This window comes from Podarcis bocagei, assembly GCF_964188305.1.
Source record: "Podarcis bocagei genome assembly, chromosome: 1".
In the NCBI taxonomy this organism is placed as follows: domain Eukaryota; kingdom Metazoa; phylum Chordata; class Lepidosauria; order Squamata; family Lacertidae; genus Podarcis; species Podarcis bocagei.
The window spans coordinates 60889547-60914218 of NC_138125.1; the positions used below are offsets into that span (position 1 = coordinate 60889547).

Genomic DNA, 24672 nt, shown 5'->3' on the forward strand with positions numbered 1-24672 from the left:
GTTTTTAGAATACTGTTTTGCTGGTTTTTTATGTTGCAACTCTGTTTTTATGAAACTTTTTTTAAAAAAGTCTTTAATGCTGTATTTTTTTGTATACAGCTTAGACATTTTTAAATATTAAGCAGTTTGGAAAGGCTTTAAGATAAATATGTAAAAAATAATAATAACAATATAAACTAGATACAGAGATATGTGGTGTTATGCTATGACTTACAGTATATTAATAAAAAGCATATAAATGAAAAGATTTCTTTAAAGCAGGGTAGCCTTGGACCTGGAGGGCCACAGTTCAAGTCTCTCCTCAGCCACGATTCTCACTGAGAGTGACTTTGGGCCCGTCACTATTTGGGCCTAGCCTACCGCATAGGGTTGTTGTAAATTGGGAGGAGAGGGGTCCTTTGAGGAAAGGTGGGATATGAATGCAATAAAGAAAAGGAAGGAAGGTTAGACATCTATACAAGTACGTGCTGCTTGCTCTTTCCTTCACCCCGGAGGCACGGAGATGAGGAGGGGGCCAGGCTGCATGTAGGGATTCCCTTGCTTTGCAATCTTGGGAGGCGTTGCATCAGCCAACGCGTTTCTGGCCACCTTGTGGAACAAAGGCGAGGCAACCTCCCCGCCCCCTAAGTGGGCGATTTTCCGGGTCATTAGTAAATTCCATTGAGATTTAGACTTTCTCCAGCCGGCCTTTTTTCAAGCTCTGTGGTCTCTGGCGCGATACAATGAGCGACCGGGCCAGCCTCGCTCACGCCACTTCCAGAGATGCCAATGGCGAAACGATGATCTGCTGTTGCCTTAGCAGCACGGGGAAGGGGTATTTTTTTAACAAGCGCTGGGGTTCTCGTCCATAAAAGGGGCGAAATTCAAAGCAACCCTTTCTCAACACATATGAAATTGCTTGAATTTTTGCAAGGAGTGGGTCGTGGGAATGTGTTTTGGGGAAAGCGAACAGATTGAGGGGGAGGGAGGGTCAACGCCCCCCACCCAAACCCTCCTCCCGGAAAGAATTTGGAACGTCTCGGGTGAATTCTGCTGCCTTTGATCTCTCCTTTTACTTCCATTTCTCCATTGATTTCCTCGCTCTTCCTATTCTTCGCGCCTCCGGGTGCACTCGGCTTTTCAAGGTTTTCTTTCTCGCTTCCCGCGCACCCATTTCTCCTCCCTCTGATCCTAGCTTTGGAAGCACGCTCGCTAGTCTTCCGAAAACTTTGCTCGTCGTGCGCGTTTTTTAAAGCCACGCTGGAAGAGCGGTCAGCGAATTGCTTTGGCAATAAAATAAAGCGCGCGGCAGAAATGCAACCCGAAGGGGTGTCCCGGGGCTTGTGATGTAATCCTTATCGATCCAGCGGGGCGGGTATTGGCCCTAGTCCTGCGATGGAGCAGTGTCTATATTGGAATTAGCCTTATCGATTGGGCTGATAAGGAGACCTATAAAAGGCCGCGGATTGGCTTTGCCTCTCCTGCAATCGCTCCTGAAGCAAGTCGCTCCCAAAGCCCTGAGCTTCACCACCACCCCGCCCTGTCTTTTTTGGCCACCTCGGTCTTCTTCTCCGCGGGAACCTTTGCGCCTCTGCCTGCGTTTGCGCTGCGGTGGAACTCCTCTCCTCGGCGAAAGATGTGGCCGACTTTGCGCAAAGCTGGCGCGCTCCTGGCTCTGGTGGGGCTTTGCTTGGTCACGCTCGCCCGGTCCCTGCCCCTCACCGATGCTGGACCACATGTCAACTATGGCTGGGGAGAGGCCATAAGATTGAGGCACCTCTACACCGCCGGCAGACACAGCTCGTTCAGCTATTTCTTGAGGATCAACAGCGACGGCCGAGTGGACGGCGCCAGCGCCCAGAATCTGCATAGTAAGTAACCGCGCTCGCCAAAGCGCCGCGCAATCTTGCAGGGCCACTTCTCTTCTTCGGTTCCTGAGCCATGGGCAGGGGCAGGGGGGGGCAGCTGACCCCGCTAGATCAAATAAATAAATAATTAACTAAATGTAATAAAAAAGTAACAAGATTTTGATACATTTTTTTCTGAGCACTTGGGGACAAAAGAAAAGAATTTAAAACAATTGCTATTGAGATATTTCATTCCGAATCTGCTAGACAGAGCCGGACAGCGGATAGTGACAGGTGGGTGGCCTGCCCCCCCCCCCAATAAATCCTGGCTATGCCAATGTGCGGGTCCTTGACGTGTATCTAGGGGAGGGGGATAGGTGAGTACAGTTGGGACAGGGATCTAAAACACCGACGGTCCGGCAAAGCTGCGCGCGCAAGAGAGGGAGAGGTTGTTTCCCGCAGAGCCAACTTTCCCGTCTCCACCTCACCGTGTACTAACGCTGCGTTTTGTTTCGCTGCGCAGGTTTGCTGGAGATCCGAGCCGTGTCCGTTCGTACGGTGGCGATCAAGGGCGTGGAAAGCTCTCGCTACCTCTGCATGGAAGCGGAGGGAAGGCTGCGCGGGCTTGTAAGTTGCGGCGGGGACCCCCTCGACCTAGGCATGCCCCGAGCCCCGAGGGGGAAAGGATTTTGCATGCATGCGCCCCCACAACGGCTCCTGGCGATTTGTATCCAGTGCTCCCGGGCCAGACAAAACAATAGCAGCCTGGCCAATTTTATTTTACTCCCACACAACAAAGCAGTCTAAACACGTCGCGCCACGATCTTAAACGGGTTCGAAAGGAAACATATTATTATTATTATTATTATTATTATTATTATTATTATTATTATTATTATTATTATTCGTTAAGCTCTGGGCTCTGTGATTAGGCAACAGAAAGAATTTTTAAAATCCAATCACGAGGTAATTTGGGAACTCCAGTCTCGCTGGTGGTAAGGTTCAGGCAAAGGGAAGAGTCCACGCTGGATAGGATTAAGGTAGCATAGTAATAAAATAACCATTAAGGTAATAACAAATAACTTTGAACTGAACAAAAGAGGAAATGGAGGAATAGCTTCTTCTTTGCACTTACTCTGTGTATTTTTTCCCTCTATGAATAGTGGCAGAACCAGCAGCATTCCAGAATTTGGACTACTAAGATTTACGATTTGTTTAGATTTCTTTTCTGAACTATTTAAAGGGGCTCCAGGCTGGATGGTTGATCTTTATCTCATTCTGTCCTCACAGCAACCCTTAAGGTAGGTGAGGCTGAGAGATAAGGATGTACCCAAGGCCACCCAGTAAGCCTGCCCGACTAAACAGAGATTTGAGCAGGGCTTCCCATGTCAAAATACAACCAGCACATCACACCCATAACATTACAGAAGGTGTTTGTACCCTGAGATCTTTATTACATAACATTTGTTCCAGCTCCAATTTCTTACTCTTTTTATCCTGTTTTTGATTAGGATCATGCATGTGAAGGTGTAACTTTTTGCACCAACACATGATTCCCGATGTTCAAAGCTAGGAAAGGCATTATTGAATCTTGGTGTGAAATAACTTGGTGTAATTTGGTCAAAGTTAAGGACTTATAAATTCCAGTGATTTTTGATGGGACAGTTAATCATGGGCTTAAATTTCTCCAGTTGGACTGGGATATATGCCAAATATTTATTGCATGGAATTACTAAATTAGCACAAAATCTTCTTGCTCTTCAGGTCATTCTGCAGATAATCTGCCAGAGATTGCTCCTGTATTCCTCCCCACTCTAGCTGTGGTTTTATAGAAATATAGCTATTGGTGAAGGAAATCGGCGCCTTTTGTTGCTTTCTTAACTGCAGTTGAGGGAACCTGTGATGGACTCAAAAGTTTGTCTATAGTGTCTGCAGCCTGGTGACTTCCAGACACTTTGGACTACAACTTCCACCTGCCCCAGCCAGCACAGCTATTCCAAAACATCTGGAGAAGCATCAGGTTGGGAGAAAGCTGGTCTACACAGTGGTAGCTGATGCAATGCCCACAGAGACTTGTTGGGAGGAAGGCAGGGAGACTGATGGTAGGCAGATGCAGAGCTAATATGCCAGGTAGAGCTAATTCTGGGTTTGTCCTCATCCTCTTCCCTGCCAAGCCCTAAAAGGGCAACAGAGCGACTAAGGAGGAGAAGCCGAAAGCCAAGGTCACCCTATGGACCAGTTCAAAGTACAAAGGCAGGCAAAGGGGGGGGGGCTGGCTGAGATGGGCGGGCTGCTGCATGATTTACCCTAACAGACCAGCCTTCACCAGATCTACAGGTTCTCCGCTACAATTGTAATGGGGCATTCTTAAGCTCTTCTACACAACCCATTTTCATTCAGCTGATCCACAGCGTTTCCATGTTTAGATCATGAGCTAAGGACAGAAGGTGCAGTCCGGCCATGGCCTTCAGTGGAGCACGGACTGCACCCCAAAAGCTACGCACGTCTAGCCCAAAGTAATTCCCATTGAGTTCAATGAGGCGTACAAGGAAATGGGTGCATGATTGAAGCCTGGATTTCCAAAAATCAATTACGGCACCTTTAGTTTGAATGTCTCTAACAGTGCAATCCTGGGCATGTTTTCTCAGAAGAAAATCCCTGTGGGGCTTACTCCGAGGTGTGTATGTGCCCAGGATAACAGATTACCAGTCAGCCTTCTACCAGTCATGTGGGCAGGAGTGCCACCGGGGGAGGGGATACCTTCAAGCAGAGCTGAGCCACCCCATGATTCATTGAACCCTGAGCCAGTCTCACTGCTATAGCATGACGGCATTGGGCCACGTTGCTGCATGAGCAACTTCAAGCTGGCACAGTGATCTTCATGTCCCCGAGCTTCTGCCTCCGCTACTGTGTGCAGCAGGGCTGTGGATAGGGTGACTGCTCAGTGCTGCCACCAGGAGGGGACAGGCTTGAATTGCAGCCTATATCACGAAGGTCCACAGAGCTCTAATCCCCATTCGGTTTGAAAAGCCTACATAACCTACTTGGAGGATAATGTATTCTTTCCTGCCCTTGTATACCTGAGAACTGAGATGCTGCTGAAAAATCACCCTAGATAACCAGCGTCAGGTCTCAAAGTCTGATATGTGTCATTCTTATTTAGTTAACTTCATAAGGAGACTAATTTAAGAATATATGGCACTCTGCTCTGTGGGAAACCAGATTTGTTGTGAGGTGGATTGCTGCGGTTTTATTGATGTTGAGTCAGTTTTAAGTAGCTCAATCAGCCTAATCTAACCAGGATAGTGAGGGGTCTGGACATCAAGTCCCATGAGTAAGGCATGAAAGTGCTGTGTATGTTTAGAGACTATTAAGGGGAGATATGAGAGCTCTCTTCAAATATCTGAAGTGGTGTCAGACAATGGAGCAGACTTGTTTTCTGTTGCTCAAGAGGGAAGGATTAAAAATAATGGGTGGAAATTGCAAGGAAGCAGATTTCTGCTACACGTTAGGAGAGACTTCCTAATGGCCTGAGATGTTAAGATGGCAAAACAGGCTGCCTCGGGGAGTGGTGGTCTCTCCTTCACTGGAGGGTATGAAGCAGAGACGAAAGAGTCATTGGTCATGGGTGTCGCCATTGCATCCTGCAGTTACAGATCCTGCACTGCGGAGGGCTGGATTGGTTGATCCCCAAGGTCCCTTTCCAGCCCAATAATCATATAACTGCTTACCAGCACAACAGCTCAAATCACACTTATAGATGGTTGTGCCCTATTGAAATCAGTGCATTGAAATGTGAATGCATATTGAGCAGTGCAGCTATTTTCACTTGAGCTTAGCTAATCAACAAATTGTAGAGTTGGAAGGGACCACAAGTGTTATCTAGTCCAGTGTTTCCCAAACGTTTTTGGGCAACGGCACACCTGTGTACTAAAAAAAAATCTCGCGGCACACCACCATTAAAGCCCCGCCCCGTGACGTCAGCGCGCAGCGTCACGCCGGGAGGGACGCACAAAAGTGAACGTTTTTTCCCTCGGCAGCTCCTCTCAGCTGCGCTCAATCCGCCTCCGCGCAGGCTGAGGGAGGGAGGGAGGGGCGCGTGTGACCCGTCTCTGCTGGGAGACCAAACCCAGCGAGGCAGAGTCGCGCGGAGGCGCCCAGGCAGCGCTGCCGGCTGCGAGGAGGAGCGCCAGGCAGCAGCAGGAGGCGCGGCCTCTCCTCGCCGCCCCTGCCCCGCCTCTCGCCGCCCGACTCGCCCGCCTCCCTCCAGGCATCTCGCGGCACACCAGCCGGTGTCTCACGGCACACTCGTGTGCCGGGGAACACCGGTTGGGAAACACTGATCTAGTCCAATCAGGTTAGCATGCTTTCAAAGTGCTGTTTATGTGGTCTTCCAGCAGATGAGGATGTAGAAATTTAACAGGGACCTTGGGATACACTAGTATCTCCATCCCCATTCATAACTCTCTAACGTGCATATCTTACATGCCCCAATGTTATTTTTCAACAGTAAACACAGATATAAATAATGGGTTTTAAATTTAGTCTCATTCAAGCTGCTGTCTGTAAATAGTGACAGAACGTGTTGTAAACCACCTCTTGGTTAAGAAATGTAATCCATTCCGGAAGATCATTCGAGTTCCAAAACATCTGGAAACCGAGATGCAAAGGGCGGCCTGCAAATTTAATAGAGAAAATTGAGAAAAATACAGTGGTACCTCAGCGGAAGCCATTCGACTTCTGAGGTGCATTCGAAAATGGAAGCATTTACTTCCAGGTTTATGGCATTAAAAAACCAAAATGTTCGTCAATGGAGACATTTGAAAACTGAGGTACTACTGTATAGTTTCTGTATAGATCTGTATCATTCACATTACAAAAAGTAAGGCTACACTTGAAAATAAGCCCCTCTGAACACTTTAGAATTCATTTCTGTGTAAACATGCCTGAGGGCTGCCTTGCAAGTCAAACTGTTATTGCCATACTGAATTTTGTTCTGCATTGTGACTGTGTGAAAATTAAGGAATTAACTCAACAGTTAAAGGCAGTTAAGTGACTTGCATGGCAGCAGTCTCTCATCTCAAGATGTTTCCCTAATCTAGACAAAAACCAAAAACATGTTTTTCCACATGCCTGATAACCCAGTCCACATCTGAAGTGCTGCACTTTAAGCCTATTTAGTCATTAAGAGAATTCTGCTCTAGCCTCTTCTACTTCTTAATGATGATTGTCAGCATAATATGTTACACGTGTAGGGAGGAAAGTATGACACAGGGACTTGGCAGGTAAAGAGTTCATGCACGAACACCATTTCTCTTATCATCGAAGCCCCAGACGCAATCAGCGATACTTCTGAGTTGACAGAGAGTTCAGTCACCTCTAATGACCGAACCAGAATAGTACCAGAGTTTTAAGAAAAAGAGCAGTGACACAGAGGACCTGGAACAGACTAAAACCACCATCCTGTTTTGTTTTTTGTTTATTTTTGTTTTATTATGTGCTAGTCTTTCTGTGTTAGCGAGCACATTTTTTGGTTCCAATAATCAGAATATATGTTAACACTACATGACCAATTCTTACTCTGTGACATTATAAAATACAAATCCTCATTTTGTCAAAGTCAAAGGGATTTTTTCAATTAAATTAGCTTACTAAACATGGTTCATGTCTAATTTTTAAATGCTGGCCACATTGCAGGGACTGTGTGCACACTGTTTAAAAATGCTTATCATTTAAATTTTATATTTTAAAATATCAATGGTTCTCTCACATAATGCTGGAAGGGGCACCCTGAAAAATGTTGTCTGGATAGTGCTGTGCCGATGCAATGGCGATGGAGATGAAAGTGCTCTGCTGTCACCATCATCATGGAGATGGTCTCAAAATAGTGTTTAGTCTGTTTGGCGAACCCATATTAGATCTTTCTCCATTTGTGTTCTAGTTGTCAACTCTATTGCTTCATTGCCCTAGTATATAAGGAGGCAAATCAGGTTCTGGTAAATGGGAGAGGACACCTAGGACTCCAATAAAACACAGAAATCCCCCCTAGAATCTAACACCACAAACTTGAGAGGGCATAGCTGGGATAGGTTGACACATGACTGTGGATCTCCTCATATGACAGTGTCGCACAAGACGAAGCCATAAGTGGAGCCTCATTGAGAGAGAATGACAGACCCCTACTCCACAGTATTTGGTTTTTAGAATATTTACACCACAGTGAGAACTCATTGACTGGCAGCCATTGATTTTCAACAGGGCTAAAATGTCAGTTTTAAGTGCCGTATTTTTTTGCTCTATAAGACGCACCAGACCACAAGAAGCACCTAGTTTTTGGAGGAGGAAAACAAGAAAAAAAATATTCTGAATCTCAGAAGCCAGAACAGCAAGAGGGATCGCTGCGCAGTGAAAGCAGAAATCCCTCTTGCTGTTCTGGCTTCTGGGATAGCTGCGCAGCCTGCATTCGCTCCATAAGACGCACACACATTTCCCCTTACTTTTTAGGAGGGAAAAAGTGAGTCTTATAGAGCAAAAAATATGGTAGGTTGTCCAGTCAGGACTTGGCAATGGCAGCCTGTTCAGCAACCTCATCAGAATCAAGACCTGTATGACAGTTGCTTTAACTATGCAGCAATCTGTTTTACCGTGAACCTTTCCCCTGTTATTTGCCTTTAGCTTCTGGTAGCCTGGGGTGTCTCATGAACTCCAGTAAACTTTGGTTCAAGTGCACATTGAGCTGCAATGCTTTTGCTATATTTACCTAGCGAAAACAAGCCTTCTCAGCTAGGAACTGTGGGTTGCTGTGATGGGCCATTGTGGCTTCAAAACAGTTCTTGCTTTACAACCAGTTAGCAGAGTAAGAGAAATCAAATTGAATCTTACTGCGTAAATCTATAAAAGCAGAACCACACCTATTCATAACCCCACGGAGAACTTCCATTCTCCATGTTTGGGTTATAAATGACTCCTTGTATCTTCCTGCACTAGTCTGTATCAAATTTAGCTCTATGGAAGAATGGTTCCTAATAATAATAATAATAATAATAATAATAATAATAATAATAATAATAATAATAATAATAATAATAATAATTTATTATTTGTACCCCGCCCATCTGGCTGGGTTTCCCCAGCCACTCTGGGCGGCTTCCAACAAAGATTAAAAATATATTAAAGTGTCACACATTAAAAACTTCCCTGAACAGGGCTGCCTTCAGTTGTCTTCTAAATGTTAGGTAGTTGTTTATCTCTTTGACATCTGCTGGGAGGGCGTTCCACAGGGCGGGCGCCACTACCAAGAAGGCCCTCTGTCTGGTTCCCTGTAACCTCATTTCTTGCAATGAGGGAACCGCCAGAAGGCCCTCGGCGCTGGACCTCAGTGTCTGGGCAGAATGATGGAGGTGGAGACACTCCCTCAGGTATACTGGGCCGAGGCCATTTAGGGTTATAAAGGTCAACACCAACACTTTGAATTGTGCTCGGAAACGTACTGGGAGCCAATGTAGGTCTTTCAAGACCATTGTTATGTGGTCTTGGCGGCCGCCCCCAGTCACCAGTCTAGCTGCCGCATTCTGGATTAGTTGTAGTTTCCGGGTCACCTTCAAAGGTAGTGCCACGTAGAGCACACTGAATAGATAATTCCATAAGACGGGTGGTTTCCCTAAACACTGTTGCATCATATGCCATTTAAGAGTGCAAAAAATGTATAAAGCCAATGTGTAATATTTTTCACTTCCTCTCAGCTCAGTTATTCTACAGAGGATTGTTCCTTTGAAGAGGAGATGCGCCCAGATGGCTACAACATCTACAAGTCCAAGAAATATGGAGTTTTGGTGTCCTTAAGTACTGCCAGGCAAAGGCAACAAAATAAAGGGAAAGACTTTCCACTGTCTCATTTCTTGCCAATGATCAACACTGTGCCGGTGGAGTCAACCGATTTTGGAGATTACGGCGACACTGGGCAGCATTTGCAATCCGGAGTTTTCAGTCCCCCTCTTGAAACTGACAGCATGGATCCCTTCGGCATCACCTCAGATGTATCCGTGAAAAGCCTTAGTTTTGGGAAATGAGAACAAGTGCTCCTTACGTTAGTTGTGCTCCATAAAAAAAGCATTGCCAGAAGGATATTATTTCTAGCAGTGATATTTCACACATGGCTACATTCAGATGCGGCACTACCCTTTCTTGTCAAACGGCAATACGAATGCCATGAAGACTACTGACACACAGGCATGGTATTTAGAAAGCATTTGTCAAAAATATGCCATTTAATTCAGGAATGACAAAAATGCGTAGCGTGCAGGTATTTCTTCTGCCTTGGAGGATGCTTGGAGGGATAAGATTGTGAATATTTTGCTTTACTGCTTCCTTCCTTCACCTCTGAGGCCTGATGACAGATGTAACAAATGCAATTCATTCAAAGAGGGATAAGTCCTTCTCTTCAAGACCCTTAAACACATCAGTGTCAGAAATTAAAGAGGAGCAGCCAGTTAAAGGAAGCTAAACAAGTAACTTAACACACAATCTTTTCACAAACCTCTGCTACTGGTTTTCAGAAGATCAGCTATTGAAATGCAATTTCTGTCCTTGAACGTTTGATCCCTACAGGAGGTAACAGGAACCACAGGGAATGGGACAAAAGAAACTAACAAGCAGTTGTGTTCTAGCAAGCCTCTTCAGGTTTTCTTCTATGGAGTTGACTAAACATATGGAAACACTATGCACGCTAGCTCTGTCCCCTGACACCATTCCAGTTACCATCCAGGAATCTGAAGTGGGGAGTCTGCTGTGCTCATGGAGGCTCCCCCCCCCCCCCCACATTTTAGAACCATGGTTTTCCAAGGTTCTCAAGCACACAGTGGGCGTTCTCCATCAGTAATTGAGGCTCCCCACTTTGGACATTTGCCCTCTAACTTGTAGAGAGTGACCAGAATGGTAATGGGGTGAAAATAGCATCCTCTTTGCTGTGCTGCCCCTTTGAGTGTTTAGTGAACTGAAGTTCACAGTACCTGAATGATGGTTGCCAAAAGAGTATGCCAACCTTCAATTTACACAGGTTCTTCATCAGGCAGAACACGTGCACAATTCCAAAACGTTATTTGTTGAAGGAGCAAAAGTATGATAAGGCTGCAATCTCTGGAGTGAGTAAAAACATTTGAACAGGTAACCAATTCTCTAACCAGAGGCTGATTTTGCCTGACCCAGAATTGTATGTAACTAAAATACTTTCAAAACAAAACAAAACAAAACCCTGATAGGTTACTTTTTGTATCATATATCTGCTGGCTGGCTGAATTTGATTAGAAGGTTAGTACTAAGGATTTGTGATGATCAGGCAGGCAGATATCATCATAGCTCACATTCTAACCAGACAAAAACACTCAGTGGGTGAAGCAAGTTCTGTGAGAGATGTGCCCAAGGGAGAGAAGGCGTGGCCCAAGGAGAGTGGCAAGGGCCAGACTGAGGGGCACAGAGGGCCAAATCCTGAGCCTGAGGTTCCACACCTTGACCTAATGGATAAATGTGGATAAATGCCACCTATGACTTGTAAGAGATGCTTTGGGTATAATTCAGTTATTTTAAATCTCTATAGACTAACATGATGGAATTTTTAAAAAATGTAATTGTGAGTAATATTTCATGGATTATTATTTTTTTGTAAATAGCAGTTTTTACTAACGTTAGATTTTCCTCTAGTGAATAACTAGCTTACTATGGGATAACATTCTTTCCCTAAGGGTTTTGTATGTATATAGTAGCATGGCTCTGTAAATAATTATTTTCCTGATGTAGGACTTCCTTGTCAACACAATATTTATGATTAATTTATTAAACACATACATCCATTTATTTTGTTACCATATTTATACTTAAATTTCTATTTATGTACTCCAACAGTGTCTTTTTTTAAAACAAAAACCAGTCTGGGCCAAAGGTAGCAAAGCTTTGTAATTTTTATAAGGGTGAGCAGAAATGAAATGTAAAAATGTTTGTGAGTGTAAAATCTGTAGCTTTAGCATGTAACATTTTTAATAAAAACCCAATTAGAATGAAAAGTTCAGTTGTCTGTTGTCTGTACTGGTGTTACTCAGATTGTTTATATGTGGCATCAAGGAAAAAAACAACCCTGGAATTTGTGTCCTGGGTGCATTAATCGAAAGGGCGCATATTTGCTAAGTTTGCTCCTGGCAGTGCTAAGGAGAGGCTAAAGAACTATGTAGCACTCTGAAAACATACCCCTTCATTACTGGAATTCTGTGGTATCTCTCCCCTATCCAGTTTCTCAGATTTCTCTGTCTGATATTGCTATTGTTTCAAGGCTATTGTTGCAGCCTTTGAGATAGAAGCTTGGTTGTTTGCAAATGAAAACAGAGATTCTTACAATGTTCTGTGCATTCCAGTTGGAGGAGATAAAAAAAACAACACCTATATGTTCCTGTGGTAACATATCAGGGAAAACTTAGTAATAGATTCTATTGACTTCATAGACTCAGCTGCCAAGCAGGTGTGCAGTGTGTGTGTGTGTAGGAATGCAGCTATAGATTAACATCATACCAGATCAGTCTAGTCAGTTTAACTCACTGTCACCTGACTGCATTTCAAAGGTACCCAGGAGCATCCACAATGGATCAGTCACTTGTGCAATACAACACGGAGAAAATTTCTCCTTACCAGTAAGGAATTTTGCAGCAGAAGAGAAGTTTATTTCTGTCCTTGAGCAACACTCATCACTTAACTTCCTTTGATGTACTAGAAAAATGCACTAGCTGTGTCTTCCTGTGACCCTAGATATAATATATAGGTAGTCTACATTTCCTTAATCCAGGCATCCCCAAATTCGGCCCTCCAACTGTTTTGGGACTACAACTCCCACCATCCCTAGCTAACAGGATCAGTGGTCAGGGATGATGGGAATTGTAGTCTCAAAACAGCAGGAGGGCCGAGTTTGCCTATGCCTGCCTTAATCAAATAACTGATTCCTTTAAACAGACAGTCTGACTCTTTTTAACTGCCCCCGTTCTCAGGAAAATAGCTGTCCTTTTTATTCTATACCAAAAGTTAGTATTATTTCTTTACATTTCTATCCCACACTTCTTCCATCATAGAAACCAAGGTGGTATCGTTACCAGAAGGTCTCCCATCCACATCCATTAAACACTAGGAGGCTTACCTCTGAGTAGACATGCACAGGATTACAATTTTTGTTACTGTTTTGCCTATTTGCACTGCAGCAGCTAAAGCAAGGGCAGGAATGGGCTACATAGCTGCCAACACAACAGCTGCTTTTACAGGCGCCCAAGCTCTGTGGAAATCAACAAGCCTATCTTATTGATGCATGTTCGTCATAGTGGGTTCAGCAACAAAATGTTGCAGTAGTTCCTCACCTCCTAACAGGAATCCTCCCCATTGAGTGTTCCAAGCAGCCTGGCTCTTCTTAAACAGGGAATTCCATCACCCATCCCTTATATTTTATTCTTCCCCACCCTCCATTGCTACCAAATGTTCCATGACTACTGAGCAATCTCAGTCCTCAAAGGGCTTTTTTCAGGATTATTATTTTTTAAAATAAATGTATTTCCGCAAACCTCAAGGATGTTATTATCATATTGTTATCATTTATTAAATTTGTATATTGCCCTTCATCTGTAGATCTCAGGGCACTTCACAACATAAAAGTACAAGATGAAAAAACACAAAATACATGAAAAACAAGAACAAGCCAATAACCCTCTTCACATCTCTCACCTTCCTCTTGTCTCCAATCCTTTTGGCACTCGACTTAGAGGGAGTGACTGCAAGTATTCAAAGATACAAACAACAAACTGTAATAATGATTGTAAACAGAAACACAGAAATATAATAGATGATAAGTTGGAAACCACCGTAAATCACAACAGATGGAATGTACAGTGGTACCTCGGGTTACAGACGCTTCAGGTTACAGATGCTTCAGGTTACAGACTCTGCTAACCCAGAAATAGTACCTCGGGTTAAGAACTTTGCTTCAGGATGAGAACAGAAATCGCACGGTGGCAGCGGGAGGCCCCATTAGCTAAAGTGGTACCTCAGGTTGAGAACAGTTTCAGGTTAAGAACGGACCTCCAGAACGAATTAAGTTCTTAACCCGAGGTACCACTGTATGTGCCACATCAGCTGATGAGCATGGTTTCCTTGGGGGAACATAGAAAATGGCTTTATACAGAGTTAGGTCCATCTTGCTGTCTACACTGATTGGCAATGGCTTTCTGGAATTTCAGACAGGGAACATTCCCAACTCTACCTGGGGCATTCTGCGTGCAAGACAGATGCTGTAGTACTGACCTATGGCCCTTTCCCAATACTCAGTGAATACCAACCATTTCATTTTGATGGTTTTTTTCTTATGCAAATATAGTTTGTAAGTTTTTTTTAAAAAAAATGTTAATTAACACTTTCCCATTCAGGCATCAAAGCCAGTATCTTGTACTTCTTGGTACGTGTTGCTTGCATCTAGGTCGGAGGCTGCAAGAGAATCAACTAAATTGGACCTTGCTCTTTGCTCAGTGTCACCCTGTGAAAGTTACTAGTTCTCCCAGTTTCCCCATAAACAATGTGTTTTAGCAGCTGAAATGACTGTTTACAGAAGGAAATTTTGACTGATAACTTTGGCTGGAATTGCTCTGTTGTTTCAGCAGGGAAGATTAGATGGATGTCTCAGCGCTGCACTTGAATGACCATGTCTGGGTCACTCGGTACTTGAAAAACTGCTCAAAAATTGTCCAAAATCTTTGTCAATTTTTAACCAGCCAAGAAAAGAAAAAGAACTCATACATTTCACTATAGAATATTTCTAATCCATCACTCTCATATACTTCCAAACTATTATACATACTTTAACCACAGCAACCCTGCCAGTGTAGTAGAACACAGTAAAAGACACCAATGCAGTTCAAAATGCCACAATTTGTTTTCGCATTTTGTGCCATTTTTGAAAGAGCAAATACATGCATGAATATTGGTAGCAGAAGTCTTTAACCAACCACAGATGAGAAGAGATGGAGGGGGCTTGCGGTTGTTGTTTTGTTTAGAAAGGGGAATTTGTGCAAAACGAAATTAAACCAAATGCAACATATGCAGTTTCTAAAAATAAAAATGTGTCAGATAGTTCTGAATAAACTCAAGCAGTACGATAATTAAATTGGAATATCTCATATTATATATCAGAGAAAAAGAAATCCGGAAAGCAGAAAGTTTGCCTCCTTCCTTGCGCGTCACGTGTGAAAACGCCCGACGCGTCACAGCGAAAGGGGAAGCCCTTATCCTCGTGATAAACAGCAGTCAAAGGCGGCGCGCTCAGATTCAGCTTCTCTAAAGAGACGAGGCGTTTTCGCGAAGAATACCGGCGCCCTCTAGCGGCTGACCTGAGAAGGAGCAAAGAAACGCGGCGCTTGAGGAAAACGGCCCAAAACTACACCGTTAGCGCCGCGCTCCAGCCAGTCGGGCTGTGACGTCACGAGGGAAAGCCCGAGTCCTTTGGAGCATGCGCGACAAGGGCGATCGCGTTTGGCCCCGCCGGCTTGCCGTCCGTTGCTCCCTTACGTCGCCGCACGGTGAGAGAACCAGTCGGTGGTTGGGAGCCGGTGAGGCAGGAGCCGTCGTATGCCATGGAGGCTGACGCGGGCGGGTCGGACGCCTTCGATACCATTGTCATGGCGGAGACGAGGTAGGGTCGGATGGTGTTCCCGGGTCTGCCTTGGGCGTCCTTTGCGGGGAGCTCTGCCCGCTTCCTTCGCCTCCGCATCGGGCAGAGAGGCGCGGCGTCCCTGGGCCCCGTTGGACTCGTTGATGAGGCTTGTGGCTCTGAGCCTGGCTTTACAGGCCCCTCGGGGAGGAACCCTGTGCTGAGGCTGTTGCTTCTCTCAGGGAAACTGCTTTCGCCTTGGGAGATCTGGGCTCAAACTCGGCCCCATAAGAAGAGCCCTTCTGGATGCGGCCTTCGGTCCATCTCGCCCAGCATCCTGTTCTCGCAGCGGCCAAGCAGCATCCAAGCTCCCCTGCAGTGCTTTCCAGCAACTGGTCTTCGGAAGCATTGCTGCCTCGCAGCTGCGTCCATCGACAGCCCTCTCTCCTCCCATCCATTTGTCTAGTCCTCTTTGGAAGCCGTCCGCGTTGGGGGCCATCGCTGGCTCCTGGGAGCGAGTTCCGTGGTTTGATTGAAGAGGTGCTTTCTTTTGCCCCTCCTGAAACATCCAACATTCAGCTTCGTTGGCTGCCGAAGAGGTCTAGTCTTATATGAGAGAGTTTAGAATGTCATAAACTTATATTATGCCCCCCGTGGCTGCTGTCATTTTAACACCTGTGTGTTAGAAATGCAGTTTCTCATCCTCCCAGAGATGCAATACCAGAGGAAAGTTTAACCTGCTAGATTTCTGCCTGTTGTGTCACTGTTAAAAATATGAGATTGCACAGAGAATGATGGGGTGGTGGTGGTTCCCTCTCTCTCTCTCTCTCTCTCTCACTCACACACACACACACACACACACACAGAGAGAGAGAGAGAGAGAGAGAGAGAGCTCCAAGCTCATGGGTAGGCCTGGCCAGTTTTTACTTTTCCTCCATTCTCTAGTTTGTAAAATAAGAGTAAATGTGACCTGCCTTAGAAGGGCTGTTCTGTGTGATTGTATTGTTTCTTTTCATTTTAATGCTGTATTTGCTTCCCCTAGAACCCTAATGAGAATAGTAGCTTTTACAAAGTATGTTCGTATTCACTAGCATTAAGAGCACTAGGCTAGTCAGTCAAGTTTCACTGTATGACCATATATCAATAAAATTGCAATGCATATATTCTGGCTCATTGTCATCACTTTATTTATGCTGCCATTCTATAGTTAAAACAATGCTCAAGGCGGCTTACAGCATGAAACCAATTATGTGAATGCAAACATAGCAAAAGTAAGTAAATGATACATATAAAACACATTAAAAAGTACACAACCAGATTGAAACAATTTCCACATAAATCATAAGATCTAAAAGTAGAGATACTCCCCAAACAAATAACAGCAACAACAACAAAGACCCTGCCCCTAAATAATACTCCAGCCCAAGAGTCTGTTCCGCAGCCTCAGCTTTTGCAGCTTTTTGCAGAGTCAGGGCCCTGCTCTGTCAGGCCAGATGGGAAAAGATCTGGAAGGCTAGTCTTCCAGTACTCACAGGCTCATATCTGCCATACCAGTTCATCTGCCTTACAACTTAGAAAATTTAAATCTATAAAACCATTTGTAACCTTGGCAGCTTGAACACTTTTTGTGTGACCTCAATCAGTTTGGGCTAAAAGTGCAACCCTGTCACCTAAAGAGCATCTAACAGCTTCCATCTATGTTTAGAACATAGCGTTGTATAACTTCGACCACCTCCCTGCCCATGGACAAGTACTTTCAAAGTGTGGGAAATTAGTAAAGTGCCTCCGCATTACCATAGACTCAACACCACCTAAAATAAATACTTGACTTAAACTAAGGGAATTCAGTTGTAATATAATTTGCTTGCTGGGGGAACTGCCTCAAAGAAGCTTAAGATGACTTTCTAAAAGTATGGCTTGCTGCTGGATCCCCTTGAAGCTCTTTTTCCAGAAGTTCTGTCCTGTCCTTAGGTTTTATGAATTCAACAAAATATGAATTCTTGTTGTTTATTCGTGTCCGACTCTTCATGAACCCATGGACCAGAGCATGCCAGGCACTCCTGTCTTCCACTGCCTCCCGCAGCTTGGTCAAACTCATGTTCATAGCTTCGAGAACACTGTCCAACCATCTCGTCCTCTTACGTCCCCTTCTCCTTGTGCCAGTGTGGTGTAGTGGTTAAGAGCGGTAGACTCCTAATCTGGGGAACCGGGTTCGCGTCTCCGCTCCTCCACATGCAGCTGCTGGGTGACCTTGGGCCAGTCACACTTCCTTGAAGTCTCTCAGCCCCACTCACCTCACAGAGTGTTTGTTGTGGGGGAGGAAGGGAAAGGAGAATGTTAGCCGCTTTGAGACTCCTTAAAAGGGAGTGAAAGGCGGGATATCAAATCCAAACTCTTCTTCTTCTTCTTCTTCTGCCCTCCATCTTTCCCAACATCAGGGTCTTTTCCAGGGAGTCTTCTCTTCTGATGAGGTGGCCAAAGTATTGGAGCCTCAGCTTCAGGATCTGTCCTTACAGTGAGCCTTGCCATGGCGAAGGGGCTTGAATAACTCAGAGAAGCTATGAGCTATGCCGTGCAGGGCCACCCAAGATGGACAGGTCATAGTGGAGAGTTTTGACCAAACGTCATCCACCTGGAGTAGGAGCTGGCAAGCCACTCCAGTATCCCTGCCAAGAAAATTCCATGGACAAAGACAATGAGTTATTACTTTTGGGGGGGGGGGACCCATATAGCTAGATGGCTTTACTTAACTGTATAACTTTATTTTCTTATTTGCCTTATTTGTATGCCACCCAATAAAAAGTATGTAGCACTAAGATGATGTAGCGAAGTTTGGTCATACTTGAAGAAATCAACTGCACATAGTTAATCCCATTCAAGCTGGTTAACACTCAGTGGGACTCCTTTTGAAGTTAACATGCATAGGATTGGGCTGTTAGCCTCCAAGGTGCAAGCACTCTTTCGCTGCTTCAGCCTAACAGCTCTTTCAAAATCTTTCATTTCAGATTTCATGGTGAAGGCTATCAGGAAGGATATGCTGAAGGAACATGTGCTGGACTCCTTGAAGGAAGGCAATATGGCATACAACAAGGTGCAAAGATTGGTTTAGAAGTATGTGTTAAAAAATAAAATGAGCATTTTGATCAAAAGAAGCAACATGACAATCTATGTTTCTTGGAGCCTGAATGTATATTCATCTATAAAGCGAGCATCACTGTTTCTGCTGTTCTGTTATTGGACATATCCAAGTTCATATTGTAGTAACAATCCTAGATTCAAACAGGTTCGTTTAGGCTTCATTCTTAAGTATATTTACATGGAAGTAAGTCCCGTTAAATACATATCTGAGATTTTCTTAAATGAAAAAGACATAATTGGCATAACAAGGAAAATTAAATGATCTCTTTCCAAATTTGTAGATTGGATCATATCTTGGTTTTGCAATGACATGGCAGAAATTGCTTCATAAAGGCTCTTATGAGAAAAACAGGTAGGTTTTAAAAAATAAAGCCAGTGTATCATGCATTGGTTCTCTTTGTTTCCTTCAGATTAAAAAGAGAAAGAGCGAGAGCGAGAGAGCAGATAGAAGGAGGAGAGAGAACGTAACACCATAAGACCATAACACCAACAATAAAATAACTGGGGAGGTAGCACTAAGAGTGACCAGGATTTAAGCATCAAATATCTATTAATTTTATTTCATGAAATTTATACACTGCTTGGTTGTGTAAAAAAACACACCCTCAAAACATTTTACAAAAAGATAGAACCATAAAGTGAGGGGGAAATTACAATATATTAAAACATACAAGAAGTTAAAATACTAAAACGGTTTAAAATTCACATCAGCTTTTCTAAGCAACTGGGTAGGCTTGAGTAAACAAGAACATTTTTAGCTGGCGCCAAAAATAATACAGTTCCAAAGTGTAGATGCTGCCACACTAAGTGATTGGGTTTTAACAAATGTGGAGCGAGTATTATGTGACACCTATATCATACCAATAACTCTTAGCACAGTATCGTACATTGTACCATTTTATTTGTGTTCAGCAACATTACATCTATATCAGGATTCAGAAAACATGATTCTGGCTTTCCAAATTTAGCAATGCTCAAGCGTGGTATTCGGTTGACTTTCACTGGGCAGTACAGATGTTTTTACCTTCTGAAACAAAGGGATGTAAGTTAAACCATGTGTCTCTCCTCTCTCTACCACCTCTTTATAACATGCTTTCATGCTGGTCTGGCTGGATTACCACTGTATTTTTAAGTGTTTTGGCAATGACCACCACTAAATATCATGTGGATGCAGTTTCCATTCCTCCTTCAGATACAGAGGTGACTGTTAACTGGCAGGAATCCACTGCTAGACATTAAGAGATGAGGTCATGTGTAGGATATCAGGGTTTTTTATATATATAGACAAGCATTTCTGGGCTCGCTGCCTGGCAAATGGATGCCTCTCTGACCCAGCAAGTGCCAGATTGCTAAATAGGGATGTTTATTTAAAAGTTTTGATTGCATTGCTAGTTAGTACTCTGAAAAACAACTGAAATGTAGTATTTTTTGTCTAATGCATGGCATACATGATGTAACCTGTGGCCCTAACCCGTGTCATTTGTTCTGCTGCATTTGTTGCTGAATTGCCCTCACTAAGCATGCTGAAAACCTGTGTTTACATGAATTCTTTAAGAGGTATATGAAAAAAAATTCTGAGCTGGTGTTGTTCTGCATACAGGTAGAAGATACAGGTGTGGAACATCTTTGTTCAAATTCCATTTGTTCAAGCATCTTTTTTAGTTACTGAATGTTCCCATCTATGGAACAGGAAATAATTTAGGGTTGTCATTTGATTTAAGGAATCAGTTGGTTGATTAAGCTTCTCTTGGGGGGCCCATATGCAAACTGGAGAAAATGAGCTCTCTTACCTATTCTGTTGGCTACAGTAGAATGCTTACTTCAAACCTATTTTCAGTGGAGAGGAGACCCTATGAATGCTAGGGAAGGCTGCCATGTATGCTTGTGCGCTCATGGGCACCATGTTGTGAGCTTTTTCTGACTTCAGCCAAGATCCTGTGCAAAAAAGACAAAATGGAAATGCAGACATATTTGCAAAGCATTTCACTGGAGGTGAGGAAAGGTACTCTCTTCACACATTCAATTTGAATGTCCAAAGTGTGCTACTATCTATATATGTTTTGAAGATATTTCAGAAGAACAGGTTTTCAAATGGATTACTACATATAATTCTAGGGTAGCATGGCTGCATCTCATGCTGGTCTAATAAGGGGGGCAAAAATAAATTCTGTGGATTGGTTAAATGGCAAGGCTCCTCTGTTGCAATTCCTTAGAAAGAGGCAATGCTGGTCTGAGTATCACAGTCTGACTTGCGTGATTTGCCTTTACAGGTATTATTGATGCCAAGGCGTAAAGGGCCATTGTCAAAGTGGGTCCCACATCTCAGTGGTAGATATTTGTGAACATAGCTTTGATTTTTGTGAGTTGTCCATCTTGGTGGTATGATGCTGAAATGAACAACAGTAGCAAAATACATTTGAGGGAATTGTGTGACCAAAGTCTGTATTTCAATACATCAAATTATTAAATACTCTTTGTAAAATAAAATGGTCTTATTTTTTCAGTAAAAAGATAAAAGCTCTAGAGTCATTAATAGAGATGATTCGGACATTTCCTTGTGAGGATCCAGCCTATGAAAAACTTCAGGAAGACCTGGAGAAAATCAGAGGACGGTTTAAACAGGTTAGAAACTGATTTTAGTGTTGGAATAAAAGGAGTATTCATTTCAGCTGTATTCAAATTGTATGCTATTCCCATGGAATAATAATGTAATAATCATAGCTGATATCCAGTGTTGCATGAGCAGACCCGCCCCCCTGTTTCCCACCCCCCTCCATACCTTCCCATGTCTCCCAAAATCTGCTTTGAAGAATATGGAACAGATTTTGGAGGTGTGCAGGGTGCTGTAGCTCAGAGGGAAAGATGGGAAAGTCCCACTGCAAAAAGCCATTCCTGAGGCGTGTGGACACAGTAAGATTAATGCTTTTTGTCAGGGGGCACTCAAGGGGCACGCAGTACCGGCACATCTTTTGTTGATGTTAAAAATTGTGGCCCTTACTGTAACAACATGGTGAATACCGGCACCTATTTTTCTAGGGGGGAAAGCACTGAGTAAGATGTCGCCCAATGTAACTTAACTAACGGGTAATATCCAACTAAATCATACTAAGTAACCTTAGGTTCATTGGTTGTAATGGATCTGTTCTGAGTGTGACTGACATTCTATATCACTTGAGGATAATGCACAGTATAACTATAAAAACCATTGCTTACAATTTCTGTTTTTCATTTTAGGTTCGTTCATTGCTGCATATTCCTTCTAGTATTAGACTTGGTGCTGAAGGATCTGTGCTTACATTCTGAAAAGGACCACAAATGGAGAAACGAACTCCCATCAGGCTAATAAAGAAGTGGTGAAATCTTGAGTAGAGAAAATGAGGCTAGAAAGTGTGTGTTTTTTACTCACTGATAAGAAGACTTAACTCTTCACAGGAATAGAACCAATAAATAAGTCTGTATGTTGATTGAATTGCAGTGCCAGTTCAGTTTGCAGAGTCCTGCTTAAAGCAGGCAGTATGTGGAGTAAACTCCATGGTGATTTGTAGTAGCTATAGTACTGGTTTGGGAAATTAATATTGGAAATTGGACTACAACACAGTGGCTTGTTAATATACTGGTGTCATTTGCATTGAGTAGGTAACTTTGAAATGACTTCAGATACTTTGATCTGGGTCTTGTAAACACTTTCAAAATTTCATTTGTAAACCTGACATTCTGCTGGCAATGTGTGTAAAGATATATCACACTATATTAGTGCAAGAAATGCAGCAACCTAATCTGTAAAACAGATGTTATCCGTATATGTAGTTGTGTGTCCCCGTCCCCCCCCCCACATGCTGTGCAGTCTCAGCCGATATTACTATAGTGATATAGTTCACAGATGAAAGCATACTTTTTAATAGATATCTGACCTGCTGGCCCTCAAAGAATGTTTCATTCCAAAACACCACTTTTCCTTTGAAATATCTCACACACTGAGATAAGAAATATCTTCAGTACTGAGATGTGGAAATGACTTAGCCTGGCTTTAATGCATTTTCTAGAAAATACAATTAGACTCTCATCAAAATAAGGAAACAGAAGTGGGAGCCTTTGCAGAAAGTGCCTTTGTGGGCCAACACACACACACACACACACACACACACACACACACACACACACACACACACCTGCCCTGGCTGCGGTTCTTTAAGCTTTTTAAAGGATCCATTTGGGAAGGGAACAAATTGGCCCAGTGTACCCCTTTTCCTCCTACCTGTGCCCTTAACTGGTTGCAGTAAAGTTAGTACCAGTTTAACTCTCAGCTCTGGCTAGGAAAATCTATTTCTTCACTCTATTCTTTGTTGCCACATTACTTGACAACATGAGACCAGCATACATGCTCAGCTAAAGGAAGTTGGATGGTTTGCTTGCAAAAGCCAGTGTTTCCTTGCAGTTTTTGAGATTCCCACTGACAGTGTTGACTCTTTCTGCCCTACCCATTTTTAATCTCAGCATCTCTGCACTTGGAATATTCACTTTTTAAATGGAGGGGGTGCCTGTGAACATGATTATGTAATAACTCAGTTTAGGTGTGATTCCCCCCAAAACAACAGCAACAGCAACAAAACCCATGCATGTTTGCTGGGGACAGGGCAAAGAAGAAGCTGACCCATGGCTCTGGTTTCCCCCTATTTATTTTGCTCTATGTACATGTGCTGCATCCATGCAAGGAGAAAGGTATCCTTTCTGTTTAAGCTACCAAATAGATCTCCGTAAGCAAGCTGCTAGTTTAGGGCCACCTAGTGGGAAAAGTAAATATATCATCTAGGAAATAAAGATGTAAAACTGCTTTCACTGGATGTAAAGATGTAAAACTGTTTCACTGGAAATTCCAAAGGCGGTTGATAATTTTTCAAGAGATCCTTTTTTCATATGTAGACATGTAATCCTCAAAACCTAACCTCCAAAATGAATGGAACGTTGTATGCTTAAACTGCTTTGGGGGAAATAAAATACAGTGGTGCCTCGCAAGACGAAATTAATCCATTCCGCGAGTCTCTTCGTCTAGCGGTTTTTTCGTCTTGCGAAGCAACCCTATTAGCAGATTAGCGCTATTAGCGGTTTAGCGGCTATTAAAGGCTTATTGGCTATTAAAGGCTTAGCGGCTTAGTGGCTAAAAGGCTATTAGCGGCTTAGCGGCTTAGAAAAGGGGGGGGGCGAAAAAAATCGGAACACTCGCAAGACTTTTTCGTCTTGCAAAGCAAGCCCATAGGGAAAATCGTCTTGCGAAGCAGCTCAAAAACGGAAAACCCTTTCGTCTAGCGGGTTTTCCGTCTTGCGAGGCATTTGTCTTGCGGGGCACCACTGTACTGAAACCAGCCCCCCCCCCCGAAGACCCATTTTTATGTTACACAGCTTTCCATGTTTTTACAGCTTCATTGTATTATGCAGTACAGTGATTTCCAGCTTTGCCTTTTCATTTCAATGAGATTTCAGAATTTTTTCCATTGCAAACAAGCAAATATTCTTCTCCCTGACATTTGTTCTGATGCAGGATAATCTTCATTCATGTCCATGGTGGATTGTTCAGTTGTAACCATTTACTCATGTTTTGTTCATAACTACACCTCTTAATATTGTTTGTAATGCTGATCGTGGAACTCAAATGTACTGCATGAGATGGTCACATCCACAGCCTGTTTTGTATTGTGTCCACTGTCTGGTGTTAGATGTCATTTTGGAATATCCTTTTCTTTGTATTAAAACCTTTTTCTTCATATTCTCTCTTGTGGCAGTCCAGTTCACTATCTAAAGTGTAGACTCATGAGAATTTATTAACCCACTTAATTTAGTCAGATTTTTGTGAGGGGACACAAATTAGCTAAAATAAACTAATGTGAGGGCGTAATGAAGGGGGAGGAGTCTCTAGCAAGGGGACCAGAAGTAATTTAGCTATATGCCCCATTAAGTAAAATTGAGAAAATCAGTATACATAAGCCTTCTTCAAAAGTTACAATAGACTAATGCAACCAGGTCATAGGCTGGTAGCATGTTTGCTTTCTCCCA

At 43.3% G+C, this 24672-nt stretch overlaps 2 protein-coding genes across 3 annotated transcripts; both read left to right on the forward strand.

Moving 5' to 3' along the window:
• Positions 1-838: 838 nt before the first annotated feature.
• Positions 839-11872, forward strand: FGF19 (fibroblast growth factor 19). The gene is made up of 3 exons (XM_081198053.1): positions 839-1850; positions 2350-2453; positions 9569-11872. Exons 1-3 carry the CDS (start codon positions 1616-1618, stop codon positions 9893-9895), a joined length of 666 nt encoding a protein of 221 aa, XP_081054179.1. The 5' UTR covers positions 839-1615; the 3' UTR covers positions 9896-11872.
• A 3496-nt stretch (positions 11873-15368) lies between these two features.
• LTO1 (LTO1 maturation factor of ABCE1) lies at positions 15369-22329 on the forward strand. 2 transcript variants are annotated; one of them, XM_081167025.1, is made up of 5 exons: positions 15369-15528; positions 18492-18597; positions 18906-18976; positions 21129-21246; positions 21859-22329. In XM_081167025.1, exons 1-5 carry the CDS (start codon positions 15470-15472, stop codon positions 21925-21927), a joined length of 423 nt encoding a protein of 140 aa, XP_081023151.1. In that variant the 5' UTR covers positions 15369-15469; the 3' UTR covers positions 21928-22329. The 2 variants fall into 2 exon arrangements, with proteins under 2 accessions (XP_081023151.1, XP_081023152.1); XM_081167026.1 differs by having other exon boundaries at positions 18492-18577.
• The last annotated feature ends 2343 nt before the right edge of the window (positions 22330-24672 follow it).

Coding starts and splice junctions, on each gene's coding strand:
- FGF19 (XM_081198053.1), top strand. CDS start 1,616: ATGTGGCCGACTTTGCGCAAAGCTGGCGCGCTCCTGGCTCTGGTGGGG. Junction 1,851..2,349: donor CAGCGCCCAGAATCTGCATA/GTAAGTAACCGC, acceptor TTCGCTGCGCAG/GTTTGCTGGAGATCCGAGCC. Junction 2,454..9,568: donor AGGGAAGGCTGCGCGGGCTT/GTAAGTTGCGGC, acceptor ACTTCCTCTCAG/CTCAGTTATTCTACAGAGGA.
- LTO1 (XM_081167025.1), top strand. CDS start 15,470: ATGGAGGCTGACGCGGGCGGGTCGGACGCCTTCGATACCATTGTCATG. Junction 18,598..18,905: donor GTGCAAAGATTGGTTTAGAA/GTATGTGTTAAA, acceptor CCAAATTTGTAG/ATTGGATCATATCTTGGTTT. Junction 18,977..21,128: donor GGCTCTTATGAGAAAAACAG/GTAGGTTTTAAA, acceptor TTATTTTTTCAG/TAAAAAGATAAAAGCTCTAG.